This window comes from Bison bison, unplaced genomic scaffold, assembly GCF_000754665.1.
Source record: "Bison bison bison isolate TAMUID 2011002044 unplaced genomic scaffold, Bison_UMD1.0 scf7180017864062, whole genome shotgun sequence".
NCBI classification, from domain to species: domain Eukaryota; kingdom Metazoa; phylum Chordata; class Mammalia; order Artiodactyla; family Bovidae; genus Bison; species Bison bison.
In genome coordinates, this window is record NW_011494634.1 from 312,334 (window position 1) to 335,905 (window position 23,572).

The 23,572-nt window shown below is 36.9% G+C and overlaps 1 protein-coding gene and 1 pseudogene across 1 annotated transcript; both read right to left on the reverse strand.

Moving 5' to 3' along the window:
• Positions 1 to 1,130: 1,130 nt before the first annotated feature.
• LOC104985915 (olfactory receptor 6C6-like) lies at positions 1,131 to 2,091 on the reverse strand. The gene is given in 2 exon segments (XM_010836309.1): positions 1,131 to 1,424; positions 1,426 to 2,091. Coding segments are annotated over 2 exon segments (960 nt in total).
• Positions 2,092 to 9,829: 7,738 nt separating this feature from the next.
• On the reverse strand, positions 9,830 to 11,049 carry LOC104985916 (annotated as a pseudogene).
• Between the last annotated feature and the right edge of the window lie 12,523 nt (positions 11,050 to 23,572).

A 23,572-nucleotide genomic window follows, 5' to 3' on the forward strand; every position in this document is an offset into this window, starting at 1 on the left:
GCCTCTGGTTACAGTTCTTTTGAAATATTTATTCCTTATTCATCTTTCAAGGTTGAAATCAATAAACGTTTTTCATAGAAGGGCATTTTGATCTTTAAAATTAATCTGATTTCTACCTGATTTCCATCACAATGTCAATTATGTAAGGTAATAATGATCAGCGGAGAAGGCAATGGCACCCCACTCCAGTACTCTTGCCTGGAAAATCCCATGGATGGAGGAGCCTGGTAGGCTGCAGTCCAAGGGGTCGCTAGGAGTTGGACAAGACTGAGTGACTTCATTTTCACTTTTCACTTTCCACTTTCATGCATTGGAGAAGGAAGTGGCAACCCACTCCAGTGTTCTTGCCTGGAGAATCCCAGGGACGGGGGAGCCTGGTGGGCTGCCGTCTATGAGGTCGCACAGAGTCGGACACGACTGAAGCAACTTAGCAGCAGCAGCAATAACGATCAGGGTTTGAGTTTGTCTCACATTTTTAGCAGAACAAAATATTAAGAGCAGATGCAGTTTGATGCATGATACTGGTTGCTTGGGGCTGGTGCACTGGGACAACCCAGAGGGATGGTATAGGGAAGGAGGAGGGAGGGGAGTTCGGGATGGGGAATACATGTATACCTGTGGTGGATTCATGCTGATGTATGGCAAAACCAATACAATATTTTAAAGTACTTAACCTCCAATTAAAATAAATTTATATTTAAGAAAATAAAAGAAAAATACACCATAAAAAAAGAGCAGATGCAATGCTTATCAATTAGCACAGATGTTGAAGTAGTTAAGACAAAACCAACACAATATTGTAAAGTAAAAATAAAAAATAAAACACTTGTTCAAACAAAAAATAAGAATATACAGTAAAGTTCATTTTTAGAAAGCAGTCAGCACATGATAACATCATTGATGAGAAGAGATATTTCTAGTCAGAGGTAGAATTTAATCTTCTGCATGGAAGAAAGCAGTTTACTATTAAAGAATAAAATTATCTACTCAGAAAGAAAAAAAAATTGCAGAGATTCATAAGGTTGAGTAAACCCAATGTGAAATGAATCAATGAGCAGAGAAATGTCATAGCTATGAACTGCTGAATTGAAAACTGTTTTCAATTCCTTCACTCATATTTCAACAACATCTTACTGATATCTACATTTTTGCTCATTGTTTTGAAAATAACAAAACCAGTGAAGCACATCTTTGAGAGCTTCTTTCATCTGCTGGTTCCTTAAGGTGTAAATGAAGGGGTTTAGTAAAGGACCAACAGAGGTGCTGAGCACAGCTACAACTTTACTTAAAGTCACACTTTTCTTAGCTGATGATTTCATATATGTAAAAATACAACTCCCATAAGTGATAGATCCAACAACCATGTGTGAGTAACAGGTGGAAAAGGCTTTTATTGGTACTTGAACAGAAGGGAATTTTAGAATGAGTTTTTAAGATGTATGTGTAGGAGAGGACCACCAACAACAGAGTGACTATAAGTGTCACCACAACTAAGACAAAAGCCATCAATTCTGGGATATGTGTGTCTGTGTCAGAGAGCTGAAGGATAGGGGAAGTGTCACAGAGGAACTGGTCAATTATTTTGGAAGCATAGAAACCCAGCTTAAGTTCTAAGACCAAAGGAGGAAATATAATTAGGAAGCCAGTTATCCAAGAGCTGAGTATAAACTGATGGCACACTTTTCTATTCATAATGATTGGGTAATACAATGGCTTACAGATGGCAGCATAGCAGTCATAGGATATGGCAGCCAAAAGATAAAATTATGTAGCTCCTAATAGAAGAAAAAATAACAATTGTGTTACACAGCCACTGTAAGAAATAGTTTTGTCTCCAGTCAAAAGGCTGATCAAGAATTTTGGAATGCAGGCAGTTGTGAATGAAATCTCCAAGAAAGAGAAATTTCGAAGGAAGAAATACATTGGAGTCCTGAGACAGAGATCCAGAAAGGTGAGGAGGATAATGATTAAATTCCCCCTTACACTCAGGATGTAGTTGAAAAATAGAAACAGGAAAATCACAATTTGCAATTGTGGGTCATCTGTCAGTCCTAGGAGTAGGAAGTCTATTTCCACTGAATGGTTCTTCATTTCCCCCCTCTTATCAAAGCTAAAGGAAACAAAAACTAAGTTACAAGTTAGAAAAGAGTTTTCTTCATTCTCAGCCATAGAATGTTCCATATTCAGAAACATACCTATGTGCAAATATTTTCTCAAGTCTACTTTGATTCCATCAAAATGAGTATGTTGGTCAATGTCAATCACTTATATAAATATGAGATTTTCTCCTTGACAGAAGTCCTACTTACCATTAATAGAAGACTAAATTATTTGAAATTTTGCTCTGCAATTCAGTGTCAATCATTGAGCCACCTTTGAAAGACCCTATCCTAACAGATTATTTATATGTTCATATTTTCTGTTTTCTGAATCTAGAAAATATCTCATCATTTTTATATCTTTTATCCATTTCTATTTCTTTCTTATGTATTTTGTTACTAACTTCTTTCAGTTATTTTCTAAACAGTCTTCCCTATTGGGTCACAGGTAAAGAATCCACCTACCAATGCAGGAGACTCAAGAGACACTGGTTTGATCCCTGGGTGGGGAAGATCCCCTGGAGGATGAAATGGCAACTCACTCCAGTATTCTTGCTAGGAAAATCTCATGGACAGAGGACCCTTGCGGGTTACAGCCCATGGGGTCGCAGAGACTCAGACATGACTGAGCACAGAGAGTGCATTTTCTTTACCTCCATTTGCTTGTCTCTCCATATACTTTATTAACAGGGCTTCCTTGGTGACTCAGCCCATAAAGAATCTGCCTGCAACAGAGGAGACCTGGGTTCCATCCCTGGGTCAGGAAGATCCCCAGGAGAAGGGAATGGAGACTCACTCCAGTATTCTTGCCTGGGAAATTCCATAGACAGAGGAACATGGCCGACTACACTCCAGGGGATACCAAACAGTCGGACACGAGTGAGTGACTAACACTCTAAATTCCGCATGAGAAAATTCTCAGTCATTAACAATCTCTTAAATCTATATGACTAAGGAAAAAATACAGAAAAACTAAAATTAGTATTTCTATATTTTAATCTTGCTTTTATTTTATTCAGTTTATAATAAACTTATTACTTTCCTTAATAGTCTGCAGGTACATTAAGAAGCCTTATATATTCATTTGTATATAAAATGATTTTTAAGTACAATTTTTCTCACTGACTGGTGCTACAGCAGTATTTCATGTGTGTGTGCGTATGTGTGTGTGTGTGTGTAAGTTGCTCAGTTGTGTCTGATTCTTTGCGACCCCATGGACTGTAGCCTGCCATGATCCACTGTCCATGGAATTCTCCAGGAGAGAATATTGGAGTGGGTTGTTATTTTCTTCTCCAGGCGATCTTCACAAGGCAGGGATGGAACCCGGGCTCCTGCATTGTAGGCAGATTCTTTACCATGTGAGCCCCAGTGAAGCACACAGCAATGTTTCATAGTCATTAATTAAAATGTCTTTTTCTAACTATATTATTTATACTAGAGACTTTTTCTTGACTAGTTTTTGTAACTGGCAGGCATTATTCAAAAAACTTTCTTTTTCTTTTTTCCTATTTTAAAATAAAAGCTATTATTCAGTTCAGTTCAGTCACTCAGTCGTGTCAGACTCTTTGAGACCCCACGGACTGCAGCAGACCAGGCCTCCCTGTCCATCACCAACTCCAGAAGTTTACTCAAACTCATGTGTATCAAGTCGGTGATGCCATCCAGCCATCTCATCCTCTGTTGTCCCCTTCTCCCGCCTGCAATCTTTCCCAGCATTAGGGTCTTTTCAAATGAGTCAGTTCTTCGCATCAGATGGCCAAAGTATTGGAGTTTCAGCTTCAGCATCAGTCTTTCCAATGATTATTCAGGACTGATTTCCTTTAGAATGGACTGGTTAGATCTGCTTGCAGTCCAAGGGATGCTCAAGAGTCTTCTCCAACACCACAGTTCAAAAGCATCAATCCTTCAGTGCTCAGCTTTCTTTATAGTCCAACTCTCACATCCTTATATGACTACTGGAAAAACCATAGCCTTGACTAGATGGACTTTTGCTCACAAAGTAATGTCTCTGCTTTTTAATATGCTGTCTAGATTGGTCATAACTTTTCTTTCAAGCTGCTTCTGCTGCTAAGTCGCTTCAGTCATGTCCAACTCCGTGCGACCCCATAGACGGCAGCCCACCAGGCTCCTCCATCCCTGGGATTCTCCAGGAAAGAATACTGGAGTGGGTTGCCATTTCTTTCTCCAGTGCATGGAAGTGAAAGTGAAGTCACTCAGTCGTGTCCGACTCTTAGCGACCCCATGGACTGCAGCCTACCAGGCTCCTCCGTCCATGGGATTTTCCAGGTAGGAGTACTGGAGTGGGGTGCCATTGCCTTCTCTGGATAGGGCAGGGTGATATGAATTGGGAGAGGATTGACACATATACACTACCATATATCAAACAGAGAGCTAGTGGGAAGCTACTGTATAGCACAACTTGGTACCCTGTGATGACCTAGAGAGGTGGGATGGGGACAGTGGGAGGGTGGCTTAAGGAACAGAGGATATATGTATACATGTAGTTGATTCACTTCTTTGTACAGCAGAAATTAACACAAAATTGTAAAGGAATTATACTTTAATGCAAATAAAATAAGCCCCCAATAGAAGGCATTTTTCATCTGTAATTGAAATATTTGTAATGTTAAAAGTTCCTTTATAGGTACCGACAACTACTTTCTATGGAAAATGCTTTAAACAATGATTTTTAAACTAAACATACTCTAATTTGAGCAATAACAATAATGGTTAATCTCTGCTACAATTAGTTTTAATTTCATTGGATAGTGTATGCACAAATAAACTGATAGTGTTACCAAAAAATACTCTTACAAAAAAAAAAAAAAGCACCTACTTATGAAGAATCTCAAGAAATTCCTGCTGTCTCTTCCTTTCTGAAGCCAAAATTTAACATTTAAGCTTTGTCAAATTGGAAAATTCTGGGTCAGAACTTAGGTGTTTAGCTCAGAGCACTGAAATCTTATTCCCTAAGAAGCACAATGAATCCACCATTTCTCAAAAAATAAGTGAAACAAGGTTTGAATAATCTCATCCCTTATTTTGGTTAAGATTTCCTGCCTTAACTGTTGACAATCATAGATTACATCTTATTTGTAGTGTTAATCATCATCCAGAGCCCTCAACATTTGCATACAGTTTTGAGTATGCAGTAAAAGAAAAGAAAGAAAATTCATAATCATACCAGAGGGAGATTCAGAGAACAGAAGCCATGAAAATAACAGAAATAAAAAGAAACTCAAGAATATCCATACATATTTACCTTACAGTTTGAAAATAATGAGAAATAATTTCAATAAAGAGCTAATTACCAATGTAAAATAATTGGTATGAAGAGTCCAAGGAATACTTAGCCAATAATTAGAAGTAGAGGAATAAAGGTTCATGAAAGAAGACAATATGAAACATTGAAGGGAACAGCTACCCACTCCAGTATTCTGGCCTGGAGAATGCCATGGACTGTATTCCAAGGGGTCACAGAGTTGGACATGACTGACTGACTTTCACTTCACTTCACTTCACAGTGGTTATCAGGAATTTATAGACCAGTGGGGATGAGATTCTTTAGAAGGAGAAATTTCAGAGGAAAAAATATAGTAAAATGTTTAGGAAAAAATTCAGCAGGATCAAGAGGATAACCTCTCAGTCATAGTCTACATTATTACTCTTGCAAAATAGAAACAGGAAAATAACAATTTACAGTATGGTGAATCTGTCAGTCTAAGCTGAATGAACTCTATCTCCAGTCATTGGTTCTCAATTTTCTTTTATGTATTTACTGAAACCACATGATAACTAGTGAAAGGTAATATTAAATTGACAAGCAAAGAAAGAAACTTTTTCAGAATCCTATTCATGAGCACCTATTTTTTCTGCGTAAGTATCATATGATACAGTCATGTAGCAAACTGCTTTTGAGATCATGATATTCTAAGACTTCTTTCCTGTTAAATAATTTGTTTAGTCCCTATTTGTCAAAACACATTTTTAAAAATATTTCCAATGTGACTCCTACAATATGAATGTTTTAAAGAATCAAGGTGTATGACTTTTGAATTATACTTTCTCATGATATTAAAAGAATAGTTGTAATATATTCTAAAGAGCTTCCCTGGTAGCTTAGTTGATAAAGAATCTGCCTCCAATGCAGAAGACCTGAGTTCAATTCTTGGGTCAGGAAGATCCCCTGGAGAAGGAAATGGCAACCCACTCCATCATTCTTGCCCAGAGAATCCTATGGACAGAGGAACCTGGCAGGCTACAGTCCATGGGGTCTCGATAGTCAGACACAACTTAGTGACTAAACCACCACCAATATATTCTAAATGTTTGTGGCTCAGCTGGTAAAGTATCTGCCTGCAATGCAGGAGACCTGGGTTCGATCCCTGGATTGGGAAGATCCCCTGGCTAAGGGAAAGGCTAGCCACTCCAGAATTCTGGCCTGGAAAATTCCCATGGACTCTAGTCCATGGGGGCACAAAGAATTCTACTTTCTCTTAAGAAGTTCTACCTAAATTTGACAAGCTGTGCTACATATTCAAGACAATTAAAAACAACAATAATACTATTAAACTACTGAGGAATCAGAATTCAGAGGTCAGTGCTAATGGGAAGTGATATATCATAGACTATTTGAAGCAGTAAAAATTGAGAGTATAACTTTAATCTTCCTGGAATTGGGAAGAGAAGAGTGGGAGTGAGGATGCCTGTTCAATAATGCTAGGTCCTTATTAGGAGTGTGAGTGTATCTTTTATGGCAAGTAACTATTGAAAATATTTAAATGAAGCATTTCAGAGTACTCTAATGAAAAATTAATGGCTTAACTGGAAGGCGATGTATTTTTAACCAAACTCTATCTTGGTTAACACATAACAGAATCATAACTTGAGAATATTGAGAGATTCTTAAGCTTTTCCTATGTTATACAGTCTCAATATGGAACATGCATACATATATATACCATATATATATATATATATTATTTTCACTTACATGCTCTTAAAACTTACAGAAGTTATATAATGCTCCATGATCATTATATCTATTTTCTCAAAATGGAAGATGTAGATATACAAATAATCAAGAGAAAATGCAATTATTTTACTCTTTCAAAAACACTATTTATGAGTGAAATTTCTTTTAATGTTCACCTCATTACCAAGCTGAACAGAAATCTGTAAAATAATCCAATCAATTACATAATATATGTATATTTCTCCCTGACTACATTTTATTCTATTCTTTTAGATAGTATTCAAATCATGACCCATAGGTAAAGTAAAAAAGAAGTAAAAAATATATTATGGTTTAATGCTTATATGTTTCTGGCAAAAAATCATGAAACATACTGTGTACCTGTGAAAAATTTTTAATTAATTTATTTATTTTAATTGGCTAATTACTCTACAATATTGTGGTGGTTTTTGCCATAGACTGACATGAATCAGCCTCTGTGAAAATGTTTTAATCATATTTCATATTTTAAAATTTTGGTCAAACATAGAAATTCCTTTGATGAATAAAATCCAGATTATTACCAACAAAGGTATAATAGGAATATTAAGTATAGGAATTTCAAAATTACTTAAGGAAGGAAAAATTCAGCTTATTCTACTAATTTGGTTTCATTGTTAGGACATATCGGCATATATTTCTATGTCCATATGTATGACACTCTGAAGGAATGAATACATTTTGTTAGCATTGTTCTCTTTCATTTAACAGATATTTACAATCACTCTCCAATTAGCTTCAGAAGTGTTGCAAGTTATTGAAGGGGGTGCTTATTGGGTATGTAAACATTGTATTTCATTTTTAATTTTAATTTTTAAAATAAACCAGCAATTCTCCCAAATAATCCCCCACCTCTCTCTCCCACAGAGTCCAAAAGACTGTTCTATACATCAGTGTCTCTTTTGCTGTCTTGCATACAAGGTTATCATTACCATCTTTCTAAATTCCATATATATGCATTAGTATACTGTATTGATGTTTTTCTTTCTGGCTTACTTCACGCTGTGTAACAAGCTCCAGTTTCATCCACCTCATTAGAACAGATTCAAATGTATTCTTTTTAATGGCCGAGTAATATTCCATTGTGTATATGTACCACAGCTTTCTTATCCATTCATCTGCTGGTGGACATCTAGGTTGTTTCCATGTCCTGGCTATTATGACCCAGAGGGATGGTATGGGGAGGGAGGTGGGAGGGGGTTTCAGGATTGGGAACACATGTACACCCATGGCAGATTCATGTTGATGTATGGCAAAATCAATATAATATTTTAAAGTAATTAGCCTCCAATTAAAATAAATAAATTTAAATTAAAAAAATAAAACTAATACACAAGGAAAAAGAAAAACCAGCAAGATAATGCACTTTTCTTTCATAATTGAACCACTAATAAAACTTAACAATTCTCAAATAGAAACAACAACTAGTTCCTATAGAAAGTCACATAGCAATCATTTCTTAAAATATTTCCTAATTTGAACAATAGCATTAATGTTTCATCTCTGCTACACGTTTCTTTCAGCTCATTAAGTAGATTATGCATGAATAGATTGGTAGTATTACAAATGTAAATTAATATTACTATTTAACCTCAGATATGCAGATGACACCACACTTATGGTAGAAAGCAAAGAAGAACTAAAGAGCCTCACTGTTCTGAGTGAAAAAGTTGGCTTAAATCTCAACATTCAGAAAACTAAGACTGTGGCATCTGATCCCATCACTTCATGGCAAATAGACAAGGAAACAATGGAAACAGTAACAGACTTTATTTTGAGGGGCTCCAAAATCACTGCAGATGGTGACTGTAGCCATGAAATTAAGACACTTGCTCCTTGGAAGAAAAGTTATGACCAACCTAGACAGCATATTAAAAAGCAGAGACATTACTTTGCCAACAAAGGTCCATCTAGTCAAAACTATGGTTTTTCCAGTAGTCATGTATGGATGTGAGAGTTGGACTATAAAGAAAGCTGAGAGCCAAAGAATTGATGCTTTTGAACTGTAGTGTTGGAGAAGACTCTTGAGAGTCTCTTGGACTGCAAGGAAATCAAGCCAGTCAATCCCAAAGGAAATCAGTCCTGAATATTCATTGGAAGGACTGATGTAGAAGCTAAAACTTTGGCCACCTGATGCGAAGACCTGACTCAGTAGAAAAGACCCTGGTGCTGGGAAAGATTGAAGGCAGGAGGAGAAGAGGACAACAAGAGGATGAGATGGTTGGATAGCATCACCAACTCTATGGACATGAGTTTGAGTAAATCAGGGAGTTGGTGATGGATAGGGAAGCCTGGCATGCTGCAGTTCATGGGGTTGCCAAGAGTCAGAGATGACTGAGTGACTGAACTGAACTGAACCTAAATACAAATGTGATATAATATTTACATTGCTTGCTACATTAAATATAACTTACATAAAACTAGTTTATATTCCTGATAACTAAAACTCAAAGAGAAAAGAAACACTTTGAAAACTGGTATAACTACTTTCATATAATCAGAGGAAAAGGAAGAGAGATGAGAAAAAAGTTTCTATTGAAGAACATGAAGAAAATTAGCTTCATTGAAACAAGGCTTTTGTAAAAATAACTGTGAAAAGAGAGAAAGATGATTATCAAATATAATAAAAGGGAGGAAACTACAATTATATACACTATTATTATTATTACTATTGACACCTTCATTTATTTCCTTAATACATCATGCAATAACATATTCACTTGTTTGAAAAAGAAACAACTGTGTGTGTTATATTCACTAAGGCTTTTTTCACTTGTTGGTTCTGTAAGCTATAGATGAAAGGACTCAAAAGTGGGGCAATGGAGGTATTGAGTAGTGCTATTCCCTTTTAAAAAGATTTTCTTTGACTGATGGTTTAACATACATGAGGATGCAGCTGCGATTAGAAAAGAATATCACAATCATGTGAGAAGAACATGTTGAAAACGCTTTTTTCCTCTCATTAGTTGAAGGGATTTTCAGAATTGTTAATGCATTGTAGGTACATGATGTGAATACCATTGACAATGGGACCACAAAAGTCATCAAAGCAGAAATGAATCCCATTGTCTCAGTGAGCTGTGTGTCTGAGCAGGAGATCTGCAGGAAGGTAGCTGGGTCACACATGAAATGATCAACAATGTTAGAAGCACAAAAGCCAAGGCTTAGGGTTAAAAAGAGAGGTACAAAGATGATCAAAAAGCCAGCAATCCAACAACAGAAGACAAGAAGTGTGCAGATTTTACTGTTCATGATGTCTGTATAATGCAGGGGCTTATGGATGGCAACATAGCAGTCATGGGACATAGCTGCCAGAAAGTAAAATTCAAATGCTCCAAGTAATAAGCTAAAAAACAACTGTGCAATACAACCATTATAGGAAATAGTTTTGTCCTCCATTTCCATAATACCTAGGAATTTAGAGATGCATGTAGTAGTAGTAGTCAGAGAAGGCAATGGCACCCAACTCCAGTACTCTTGCCTGGAAAATCCCATGGATGGAAGAGCCTGGTGGGCTACAGTCCATGAGGTCGCTACGAGTTGGACACGACTAAGCGACTTCACTTTCACTTTCCACTTTCATGCTTTGGAGAAGGAAATGGCAACTCACTCCAGGGTTTTTGCCTGGAGAATCCCAGGGACAGAGTAGCCTGGTGGGAGGCCGTCTATGGGGTCGCACAGATTCGGACACGACTGAAGCGACTTAGCAGCAGCAGCAGTAGTAAAGAATATTTCTAAAAAGGAAAAATTCTGAAGAAAAAAAATATATGGGGGTCTTGAGGTGAGAATCCACCATGGGGAGAGTGATGATGGTGAGGTTACCAGTGATGCTTAACAAGTAGGTGAGAAGTAGGAAGATAAATAATACAATTTTCATTTGTGGGTCATTGGTCAAACCTGCCAGATAAACACTGTCACTCTTGTGTGATTTCCCATTAATGCCCTCTACTTTACGAGGTCTACATAGAAAAAAAAAAAAAATGGAAAGGAAGAAAACAATGTTCCCAATGGGAAAATGACAAGGGAGATAACTAGTGTCTAAGGTAGAGTTAGCAAATTGAAATTTCAGATGGGTAACACACTGATCCTTCATGTTATAAAAATGGTTAATACCATGAAAAACAATCCTTTGCATTTCCAGGATATCTGGACAGTTGATTCAAAGTTTCCCTTCTAATTTCACCACTGAATAATATATGTGATCATATTAATTGTTGGTTGATTTTAAGTGAATAAATTCAAGGAAAATTAAGCAGACTGTTAAAGCATAGAAACATGCTTGCTTTTCCACTCTTAATTTTGGGGAAGAATTATGATAGATGTCATTTTCTGTTTTTCATAAGAGCACCTGAATACACATCATCACTTCATGTTTTGTATTTAACACAAACACACACACACACCACACACAAACACACACACACACACATGCACACGCACACGCACACCCCTAGCTATCATCAGTAAATAGGACTAATACACTTTTGCCATTTTACTCAATCAAATTCAAATTTCTGACTAATGTTTCATTTACTTTCATGGCAAATGAGATCCAGTTTTACGTGTATGAATATGAGACATCAGGAATATACTTATTTGGTGTCCTTACTGGTATTTACATTCCCTTGATATCTATCACCATCCTCATCCTTTCCAGTTTGTGTTCTGAAAAAAATATAAGCAAGAATATTCTGATGACCTGAATATATAACAAGAAAACTTTTCCTCTACATGGTTTGACTCTAAGTGTAGGTCAGCTAAAGTGAAAAAAAAAAAAAAAAAGCAGGATTTAGGAGTGGATAGAAATGCATAACTATGTACTCAAGAAATTATATGAGGTGTCAGAATTAAAAGCAAGAGAAAGATAAAGACGAAGTTTATGGAAACCTACAAAGGTAAGTTGGGTTTTTAGTGATAAGACAGTGAATTTGAGAAAAGCTATTAAAAATGTGTAAATAATAAGTAAAATTTAATAAAATTAAAACTGTAAATATTATTAAAATGTGCAACTTAATATATAAAATTAATAAATAAAATTTACAAGAAGATAGTAGGTACCAATGAAATTTCTCTCCATCTACTTGTTATTTACACTTGCCATTTTATTCTTTGTCTAAAGCACAGACTAAAAACGATGACAGTTTTGAGATCAACATGCCTAAGAGATGAGGAGTAAGTATTTGGTAAAATTCAAACACATAATAAATCTCAGAATTATTGACAAAAGTTTATGAAGCATACATTTCCATATCATAAAAATATTAAAATGGATGGCTAACATGTAAGTTATGAAACATTACCTAGATATAACTATTTTCAATGACAGGCATATTTCAAGTGAGGGTGAATCGTTCAGGGTTGTATAGCTAACAACTGGGAAATGGGATGAAGAGCTGAAAGAGTGTATTTTCTAAAATTGTCTTCTTAGACAAGTCAAAGTTTGTATAAATAGTTTTAGACCAAATATAGCATATTTCTTAAACAAAAAATGATTAATGATATCTCTAGGGAAATGTTACTTCCTTGGTATCTTCCTCATCAAACACATAAAATGATCAAGCTTTTGTTATGGGAGATAGAGAAGATAATGTTTTCTCTATTTAGAATATCCAGGTTTATTTCTAATCTCTGAAACATATGCTATTGTTGAAAATACAGCAATAAAAATAAAAATAATCATATATGGACAAATGAAAGTTGTTTTCAGTAATATCCAGAGGGATTTATAGGAGAATTCTAAGATAAGGAAGTTGGTGATGGACATGGAGGCCTGGCATGCTGCGATTCATGGGGTCGCATAGAGTCGGACACGACCGAGCAACTGATCTGATCTGATCTGAAGATAAGGAAATAAGATCTGCTGTCTAAATCATGAAGTTAATAATGTAGATAAATATGGGTAAAGGAAGAGACTATTATTTTTCCTGGACATTCACTTTATATGCAAATAATTATGGAGCAATCAATAATAAATGTTTATTTACACAAATGACTCAATGACAAAAATTGTAGGAATGCATATACTAAACACCTAAATCAAACTTTACCATGTCAAATTATCTTTCTTCAACTTAAACAATTTAACACAGAAACTTTCCCCAACACACACTGTAAAAAAAAATAATAATAAAGTCCAATTACAAAACCATTAGAAGTCAGCCTATGAATGCAATAGTGTTTAGTTGTATTAGCTATTATGAAAGTGAAATGTATTTGAAAAGGAAAAGCTTCTCAATAATAAATCACCTGTGTATTCCATATGCCTTTCCTAAAACAATGTTTAAACGATTGGAAAAGTGAGGTTAAAGTTTAATGATAAAAATAGAACAAAAGTGAATTAAAACATATCTAAAAGGAAATCCAGTTTTTAAATTTAAAATTTTTCACATACCAATTCTTATCATGTTTTTCAGTGCTAAATCAGTCTCCCCAAAATACTTAAAATTTCAAACAATTTTTAAGAAGATATATACACAGATTTATTCAGACAAAATCATCTCTGCCCAGTAGTTAATACTTTTGTCATCATGCTGAACAGAGCACACTGATATTCCATTCTTCTCTGAACAGATCTCACTCAACTCCTCAACATACAATTCTTCTCTCAGATCATTTTATGGCAACTTTGTGCATGTTTTGATTAGCACTTTGTTTTTCTTCAGGTTTTTTGATTACTGTATTAAATTTTTCCATTACTAAATGAACAGCCTAATTAGATCCCATTTGTTTAATTTTGCTTTTATTTCCAATATTAAACTTAAAAGCTTCTGCTACAACAAAGGAACCTATAAGCAAGGTGAAAAGACAGCCTTCAGAATGGGAGAAAATAATAGCAAATGAAGCAACTGACAAACAACTAATCTCAAAAACATACAAGCAACTCCTGCAGCTCTATTCCAGAAAAATAAACGACCCAATCAAAAAATGGGCCAAAGAACTAAATAGACATTTCTTCAAAGAAGACATACAGATGGCTAACAAACATATGAAAAGATGCTCAACATAACTCATTATCAGAGAAATGCAAATCAAAACCACGATAAGGTACCATTTCACGCCAGTCAGAATGGCTACAATCCAAAAGTCTACAAGCAATAAATGCAGGAGAGGGTGTGGAGACAAGGGAAACCTCTTACACTGTTGGTGGGAATGCAAACTAGTACAGCCACTATGGAAAACAGTGTGGAGATTCCTTTAAAAACTAGAAATAGAACTCCCTTCTGACCCAGCAATCCCACTGCTGGGCATACACACTGAGGAAACCAGAATTGAAAGAGACACGTGTACCCCAGTGTTCATCGCAGCACTGTTTATAATAGCCAGGACAAGGAAGCAACCTAGATATCCATCAGCAAATGAATGGATAAGAAAGCACTGGTACATATAAATAATGGAGTATTATTCAGCCATTAAAAAGAATACATTTGAATCGGTTCTAATGAGGTGGATGAAACTGGAGCTTGTTACACAACATGAAGTAAGCCAGAAAGAAAAACACCAATACAGTATACTAATGCATACATATGGAATTTAGAAAGATGGTAATGATAACCTTGTATGCAAGACAGCAAAAGAGACACAGATGTATAGAACAGTCTTTTGGACTCTGTGGGAGAGGAAGAGGGTTGGATGATTTGGGAGAATGGCATTGAATCATGTATAATATCATATATGAAATGAATCGCCAGTCCAAGTTCGATGCATGATACTGGTTGCTTGGGGCTGGTGCACTGGGACGACCCAGAGGGATGGTACGTGGAGGGAGGAGGGAGGAGGGTTCAGGATGGGGAACACGTGTATACCTGTGGCGGATTCATGTTGATGTCTGGCAAAACCAATACAATATTGTAAAGTAATTCACCTCCAATTAAAATAAATACATTTTTCATATTTAAAAAAATAAAATAAATTAACAATCTAGAAGAAATGGACAAATTCTTAGAAAGGTACACAAATAAATACATATTTATGTATTGAATATTTTTTTAAGTATCACCCAAAATGCCATAAAATAAACCAACACTTGACCCATGGAGTATTTATGCTTTCTGTGCTCTGTAGGAAGATATTTAAAATTTGTGAATTATTCTCAGGAGGATAGGAAATCTAAGAACACCAATTGCAAAGATCAAACATTTATTATTCAAATGTTCTCCCCAGGCACTAAATATTTTTAACAGTGAAATTATATATTATATATATGTATATATATAATACATATACATGTATTATATATATATATATATATATACCTTTAACTATGTCCCCAGAGATCTCAGTATAAGTGTCTCCAACAAGAATGTTTATTCCACACACTCATGTTTTGAAATCCCAAACACATAGGTAGGATCTGGAAGCAGGAAAAGAAAACATTGCTTATGTTGATAACAAGAAGTAACAATATAAGATGATTAGCCTGTCCAGGAAACATTATATCTCAGTATAAATGCAGTATCATTAATTCTTCAGACACACCTAGCATTTCATGTCCCATATGCCCTCAATTTCTTTTTCAAAAACCATTTTTTATCCAAATAGTCTTTGTGATATTTTTTTATTTGATCTTCAGCTAAAGATTCATAATAAGTAAGAATTCTCCACTTCTATAGTTTTAAACCCTTTATGTATGTCTATACCTTGCCAATCATGCAACATGTTGCAGCCTAGTGCCAAAATTCTGTCCAAAGGATGTAAATGGAGATATCTGTGCAACTTCCAGGGATCATACTCTGAAAAATGGAATTTTCACTCCTCTTCCTCTTGATCCCCCTTACTGCTGAAATGCAGATGTGATGGCAAGCCATTTGGAGCCATGGCTATGATCAATTACAGTAGAAATGATGAATAAACAAGATAGAACACACATAGGTTCCTGACAGGACTGTAGACCATACCAACATAAAGACAGAATCACATTATGGAGGAGTTTTAGCATACCAGCTGAGAGGGTAACAGGCAAGAAGGCTAGAGGCCGGAGAAAATAGGCTGCAAGTGTCAAGGCATTTTTTATATCTTTCTTAAGCAAAAGGAGGAAACAAATTACAAGTTCAGATTTTTTTCCCCTTCTCACTCCAGTACTTTGGCAAGCTCATGCAAAGACTTGACTCATTGGAAAAGACTCTGATGCTGGGAGGGTTTGGGGGCAGGAGGAGGAGAGGACGACAGAGGATGAGATGGCTTGATGGCATCACTGACTCGGTGGCCGTGAGTCTGAGTGAACCCTGGGAGTTGGTGATGGACAGGGTGGCCTGGCATGCTGCGATTCATGGGGTCATAAAGAGTCAGACACGATTGAGCAACTGAAATGAACGGAACTGAACTGATAGAAAATTAAAAAGAGATTTTTTAAAAATTCTGTGTTGCAATGATGACACCTGGTTCCACCTGAACTTAAGTTTTCTCAAACCTTGAGCTAACCAATGCATTTTCCTTATGGAAATGTTTTCCTTAAGCTATGTTAATGAACTAGGTATTTACCCTAGACACCAGACCACCAAACTCAACTATTGAGAAATCGGTATGCAGGTCAGGAAGCATCAGTTAGAACTGGACATGGAAAACAGACTGGTTCCAAATCAGGAAAGGAGTACATCAAGGCTGTATATTGTCACCCTGCTTATTTAACTTATATGCAGAGTACTCATGAGAAATGCTGAGCTGGAGGAAGCACAAGCTGGAATCAAGATTGCTGGGAGAAATATCAATAACCTCAGATATGCAGATGACACCACCCTTATGGCAGAAAGTGAGAAGGAACTAAAGAGTCTCTTGATGAAAGTAAAAGAGGAGAGTGAAAAAGCTGGCTTAAAGCTCAACATTCAGAAAACAAAGATTATGGCATCTGGTCCCATCACTTCATGACAAATAGATGGAGAAACAGTGTAAACAGTGGCAGACTTTATTTTTAGGGGGACCCCAAAATCACTGCAGATGATGACTGCAGCCATGAAATTAAAAGACGCTTACTCCTTGGAAGAAAAGTTATGACCAACCTAGATGGCATATTAAATAGCAGAGACATTACTTTGCCAACAAAGGTCCATCTAGTCAAGGCTATGGTTTTTCCAGTAGCCATGTATGGATGTGAGAATTGGACTGTAAAGAAAGCTGAGCACTGAAGAATTGATGCTTTTGAACTGTGGTGTTGGAGAAGACTCTTGAGAGTCCCTTGGACTACAAAGGAGATCCAACCAGTCCATCCTAAAGGAAATCATCCTGAATATTTATTGGAAGGACTGATGCTGAAGCTGAAATTCCAATACTTTAGCCACCTGATGCGAAGAGCTGACTCATTTGAAAAGACCCTGATGCTGGAAAAGATTGAAGGTGAGAGGAGAAGGGGACGACAGAGGGTGAAATGATTGGATGGCATCACCAATTCAATGGATATGAGTTTGAGTAATCTCCAGGAGTTGGTGATGGACAGGGAGGCTGGTGTGCTGCAGTCCATGGGGTCGCAAAGAGTCAGACACGATTGAGCGACTGAACTGTCTCTCTTCAAGTCTGTCCCAACTAAGACTAGAACCGATAATGGCTCAACAAACCAGTATGCTTTACTCATACAATTATTCTCCTAATCTGTGTTATTAAGATTATGTATTTCCTTGGAAACCTGCCTTTCTTCAAGATTCATGTCAATCGTTTTATGGCCCAGGATGACTCACCTTTAGCCAATGTTGTCTCAAAATGCATGTTGTAGGTGAGAGGGCTTTTGCCTCTCTCTGAGTTTTGAGATATTTGCTTTCTCTAATTAGCAGCCTGCTAGTAGGTATATGGTTCAGTTCAGTTCAGTCACTCAGTCGTGTCCAACTTTTGCAACCCCATGAATTGCAGCACACCAGGCCTCCCGTCCAACACCATAACTTTCTGCTAAAGACAAGCAGGGGGCACTCTTTCTGCCTGCTTCTGATGTCTATGTCAGAAGCTTTCTCAATCTCTTTTATACTTTAATAAAACTTGATTACACAAAAGCTCTGAGCAATCAAGGGCTATCATTGGCCCTGGATTGAATTCCTCTCCTCCAGCGGCCAAGAATTCTGTTATCTTTCATGGCTCAGCAATAACCTTTCACAGCATGACTATTAAAGATAGAAATAAATTATTTTTTGCTTTACATGCTATGCTATTTTTCTCATACTATATAAAATATATTTTTTCAAAACCTGTTTACTTGGACTGATATTTCATATTTGTTTAACTTGTTTACTCTGTCTGTGTGTCTTCTCTCATGATCCTTTATTTTATGATTATAATTAATGGATATGTATGACTTTAATCCTTACAGGTAAGTTTGGCCTTGGAGTAGAAAACGAAACAGGGCAAAGCCTAACAGAGCTTTGCCAAGGGAACACACTGGTTATATCAAACACCCTCTTCCAACAACACAAAAGACGACTCTACACATGAACATCACCAGATGTTTAATACCGAAATCCAATTGATTATATTCTTTGCAGCCAAAGATGGAGAGGCTCTATACAGTCAGCAAAAACAAGACCTGGAGCTGACTATGGCTCAGATCATCAATTATTGCAATATTCAGATTTAAATTGAACATGGTAGGGAAAACCACTAGGTAATTCAGGTATGACCTAAATCAAATCTCTTATGATTACACAATGGAAGTGATGAATAGATTCAAGGGATTAGACCTGTTAGGGTGCTTTACAATCTATAGATAGAGGTTCATGACATTGTAAAGGAGGCGGTGAACAAAACCATCCCCAAGAAAAAGAAATGGAAGAAGTCAAAATAGTTGTCTGAGGAGGCCTTACAAATAACTGAGTAAAGAAGTGAAAGGCAAGGGAAAGATATACCCAACTGAATGCAGGGTTCAAAGAACAGCAAGGGGATATAAGAAAGCCTTCTTAAGCGAACAATGAAAAGAAATAGAGGAAAACTATAGAATGTGAAAGACTAGAGATCTCTTTAAGAAAGTTGGAGATATCGAGGGAACATTTCATGCAAAGATGGGCACAATAAAGGACAAAAAATGGAAAGACCTAACAGAAGCAGAAGATATTAACAAGAGGTAGCAAGAATATAAAGAAGAACTGTATAAAAAAGCTCTTAATGACTCAGATAACCATGATCGTGTGGTAACTCACCTAGAGCCAGACATCATGTGCGTGGCTCAAGTGGGCCTTAGGAAGCATTACTACAAACAAAACTAGTACAGGTGATGGAATTCCAGCTGAGCTATTTCAAGTCCTAAAAGATCATACTGTTGAAGTGCTCCACTCATTATACCAGCAAATTTGGAAAATCCAGCAATGGTCACAGGACTGGAAAAGGGCATTTTTGATTCCAATCCCAAAGAAAAGCAATACCAGTATTTAAAGTACCTTTAAATTTCTTTTATTTCACATGCTAGCAAGATTATGCTCAAAATCCTTCAAAAAAGGTTTCAACAGTACTTGAATTGAGAATTCCAGATGTGCAAGCTAGATTTAGAAAAGGCAGAGGAACCAGGGATTAAATTGCCAGCATAGACTGGATCATAGAAAAAAAATAAGACAATTCCAGAGAAACATCGATTTTTGCTTCATTGACTATGCTAAAGCCTTTGACTGTGTGGATCACAAAAAAAACTGTGGAAAATTCTTATAGATGGAATACCAGACCCCCTAGAATGGAATACCCGCCTCCTGAGAGACCTGTATGCAGTTCAAGAAGCAATATTTAGAACTGGACATGAACAATGTACTGGTTCAAAATTCAAAAAGGAGTATGCCAAGGCTGTATATTGTCACTCTGCCTTTTAACTTATATGCAGAGTACATCATATGAAATGCTGCACTGGATGACTCACAAGCTGGAATCAAGATTTCCAGGAGAAATATCAGCAACCTCAGATATGCAGATGATACCACTTTGATGGCAGAAAGCAAAGAGGAACTAAAGAGCTTCATCATGAAAGTGAAAGAAGAGAGTGAAAAAGCTGGCTTAAAACTCAACATTCAAAAAACTAAGATTATGGCATTGGGTCACATCACTTCATGGCAAACAGATAGGGAAAAAGTGGAAGCAGTAGCAGACTTTATTTTCTTGGGCTCCAAAATCACTGTGGAAGGTGAGTGCAGCCATTAAATTAAAAGACATTTGCTCCTTGGAAGAAAAGCTAAGAAAAACATAGACAGAGACATCACTTTGCTAACAAGAATCCATATAGTCAAAGCTATAATTTTTCCAGTAGTCATGTATGGATGTGAGTGCTGAATCATAAAGAAGACAGAATTCCAAAGAACTGATGCTTTCAAACTATGTTTTTGGAGAACATTCTTGAGAGTCCCTTGGTCAGCAAGGAGATCAAACCTGTCAACCCTTAAGGAAATCAGTCCTGAATATTCATTGGAAGGACTGATGCTGAAGTTGAAGCTCCAATACTTTGGGCACCTGATGTGAAGAGCTGATTGATTGGCAAAAAGCCTGATGCTGGGAAAGACTGAAGGCAGGAGGAGAAGGGGATGACAGAGGATAAGATGATTAGATATTATCACACACTTAATGGGCATGAGTCTGAGCAAACTCCAGGAGATAATGAAGAACAGGGAAGCTTGGCATGCTGCAGTCCAAAGAGTCAGACACAACTGAGCAACTGAACAAGAGCCAACTCTGATAGTTTTCTTTTTTCATATTTTCTAGCTCCTTGTTAAAATTATCACTCTGTTCATCTATTGTTTCCCCTAGTTCAGTTAACATTTTCATTACTAATATTTTGAACTGTTTATCTGTTAAATTATTTTTTTCATTTCACTAGTTGTTTGTTCAAATTTCTTTTGTTTGATTTGAAACAAATTACTCCATCTTCTTGTGGCTTAAATTTCTGTCTTTATGAAATCCAGTGAAACAGTCATATCTATCCCTGTCTTGAAGGCTGTCTTGTGTGGGTGCATCACTAGACAGTCTGTGTGTGCCTAGTGACTTTGGTCAGAGATCTGGATCAGAAGTGAGTACAAATCCTATTTCCCCTGGACTGTGCTGGCGGCTATCAACTTGGTGGGATGGCAGTTGGAGATGAAGGGGCTAGAATCAGAGCCAGATGTAAGCTGGGGCTTTTTCTATGGTCAGAGGCCAACACAGCCCCATCAATATATGGACTGTCCCTTGGTGCTGAAGAAGAAGCACTGAGGGTCAGGTTATATCTGATTTCCTGTTCCCTTTAAGTGTGTGCTCTCCCTGCCTCTCATCATCAACACCTTTATCCAGAAGGGGCTAGAGCTGGAGTAAGAGGGGCCAGAATGGGCACCTGTTGCAGGCCAGGGTGTGTTCTTGGGGGGCTCTGGCACACTAGTATTCAAGACTGGACCTGATATGCTACCTCTATGAGTACCACCAGCAAAGGCCACCCCTACCATGTTCAGATGTAGTGCCAGATTTTAACTGACTTTATCCCCTTGCCCTAGTTGGGAGTTGCACCATGGAGCAAGAGGGGCTGAAGTGAACACTTTGACATTGGCCAGGGCACACATGTGGCCAGTATGGGAAAATGACCAGAGTCCCAGGGAGTCTCAATCTGCTTCTTCCACCTTGTTTCAGGAGCAAGAAAGTATATATGCTCTTCACAGAGTATAAGTTTCCCAAAGCCCTGCTGCCAGCTCCATAGGTTTTTAAGTCAGCCAAGGAAACTTGTTTTCCCAGTCTTAGACTCTAGGACTGTGGTGGATATGTGGTTCAAACTGCTCACTCCCCAGAGAGGACTTCTGAATCCATGTAACCTCTCCCCTCTTCAGTGTCCCCTCCTAAGGCTGAAGTTCCCTACCGGATTGCTTCTTTTTCCTTCCTACCTGACTCTGAGGGGATCTTTCTTTACACTTTTAGTTGTATAGCAATCTTTCTAGCAGTCTCCAATTTGTTTTTAGTGAGAATTGTTCCATAGGTAGATGTGTTTTCAATGTATTCATTGGGGGAGGTGAGCTCAGCATCTTCCTACTCTGACATTTTCATCTCCCTAAGTAATTTGTTTTAAAAATATCGCTTCATATCTTTTAATCCCCTTCACCTATTTTAACCCTCCACCAACTCCTCTTCCCTTTGGTAACCCCTAGCTTCTTCTCTGTATCTGTCAGTCTCTTTCTGTTCTGTTAAATTTGTTTTATCTTTGATTCCACATATAAGTGAAACATTTGGCATTTGTCTTTCTCTGTCTGACTTACTTCCTTAAGTATAATACCCTTCAGCTTCATCATGTTTCCACAAATGACAAAATTTCATTTCATTTCGTGGTTGAGTAATACTCAATTGCCCATATACAGGCACCCCTTCTTCCTTATCCATTCATCTCTTGCTGGACTTTAGGTTACTTCCATATATTGGCTACTATAAATAATGCTACTATGGACATTGGGGTGCATCTATTTTTTTTCAAATTAGTGTTTTTGCTTTCTTTAGATAAATATTCAGGAGTGGAATGGCTGGATTGTGTGGATAGTTCTATTTTTAATTTTTGAGTAATCACCATGATGTTCTCCACAATGGCTACATCGGTTTAAATTCACATCAACAGTGCACCAGGGCTGCCTTTCCCCTACATTCTCACCAACATGTATTATTTACTGTCTTTTTGATGATAGGCATGCTGATAGGTTTGACATGGTATCTCATTGTGGTTTTGCTTGGCTTTTTCCTGATGATCAGGGATGTAGAGCACCTTTTCATGGGCCTGTGGGCCATCTGTATGTCTTCTTTGGCGGGGGGGAAACGTCTATTCAGGCCCTCTGTCCAATTTTTAATTGAGTTGTTTGCTAAGGAATGGCAACCCAGTCCAGTATTCTTACCTGGAGAATCTCATGGACAGAGGAGCCTGGTGGCCTATAGTCCATAGGGTCACAAAGAGCTGGACATGACTGAAGTTACTTAGGCATAATGCACTGTTTCTGGGCTTTCTATTCTGTTCCATTGATCTCAGTGTCCTTTTTTTTTTTTTTTTGTCAGACCATACTGATTTGATGACTGTAACTTTATAATATGGTCTGAAGTAAACGAATGTGAGATCTCCAGCACTGTTCTTTTTTTCTGAAAATTTCATTGACTATTTGGGATCTATTGTGATTCCATAAAATTTTAGGATTATTTGTTCTAATTTTGTGAAAAATGTCATAATCTTAACAGGTATTTCATTAAATTTATAGATAACTTTGGGTAGTATGGATATATTAAAAACATAATTCTTCTAATGCGTAAACCCAGGATATCTTTCCATATATCTGCATCATACTCAATGCCTTTCATCAATGTTTTATACTTCAGAATAGAAATATTTCACAACACTGGTTAAAATTCTTCTTGAGCAATTTATTCTTTTTGATGCAATTATTAATAGGATTGTCTTCTTGATTTTTCTTTCTAGTAGCTTCACTGAGCTATCATTTGCTCTTATGCATAATGGTAATAAATTTTATATCACACTATTGTTTCCAAAATTATATGATTTGCATAAAACACCTACCAGTTTCTGTCA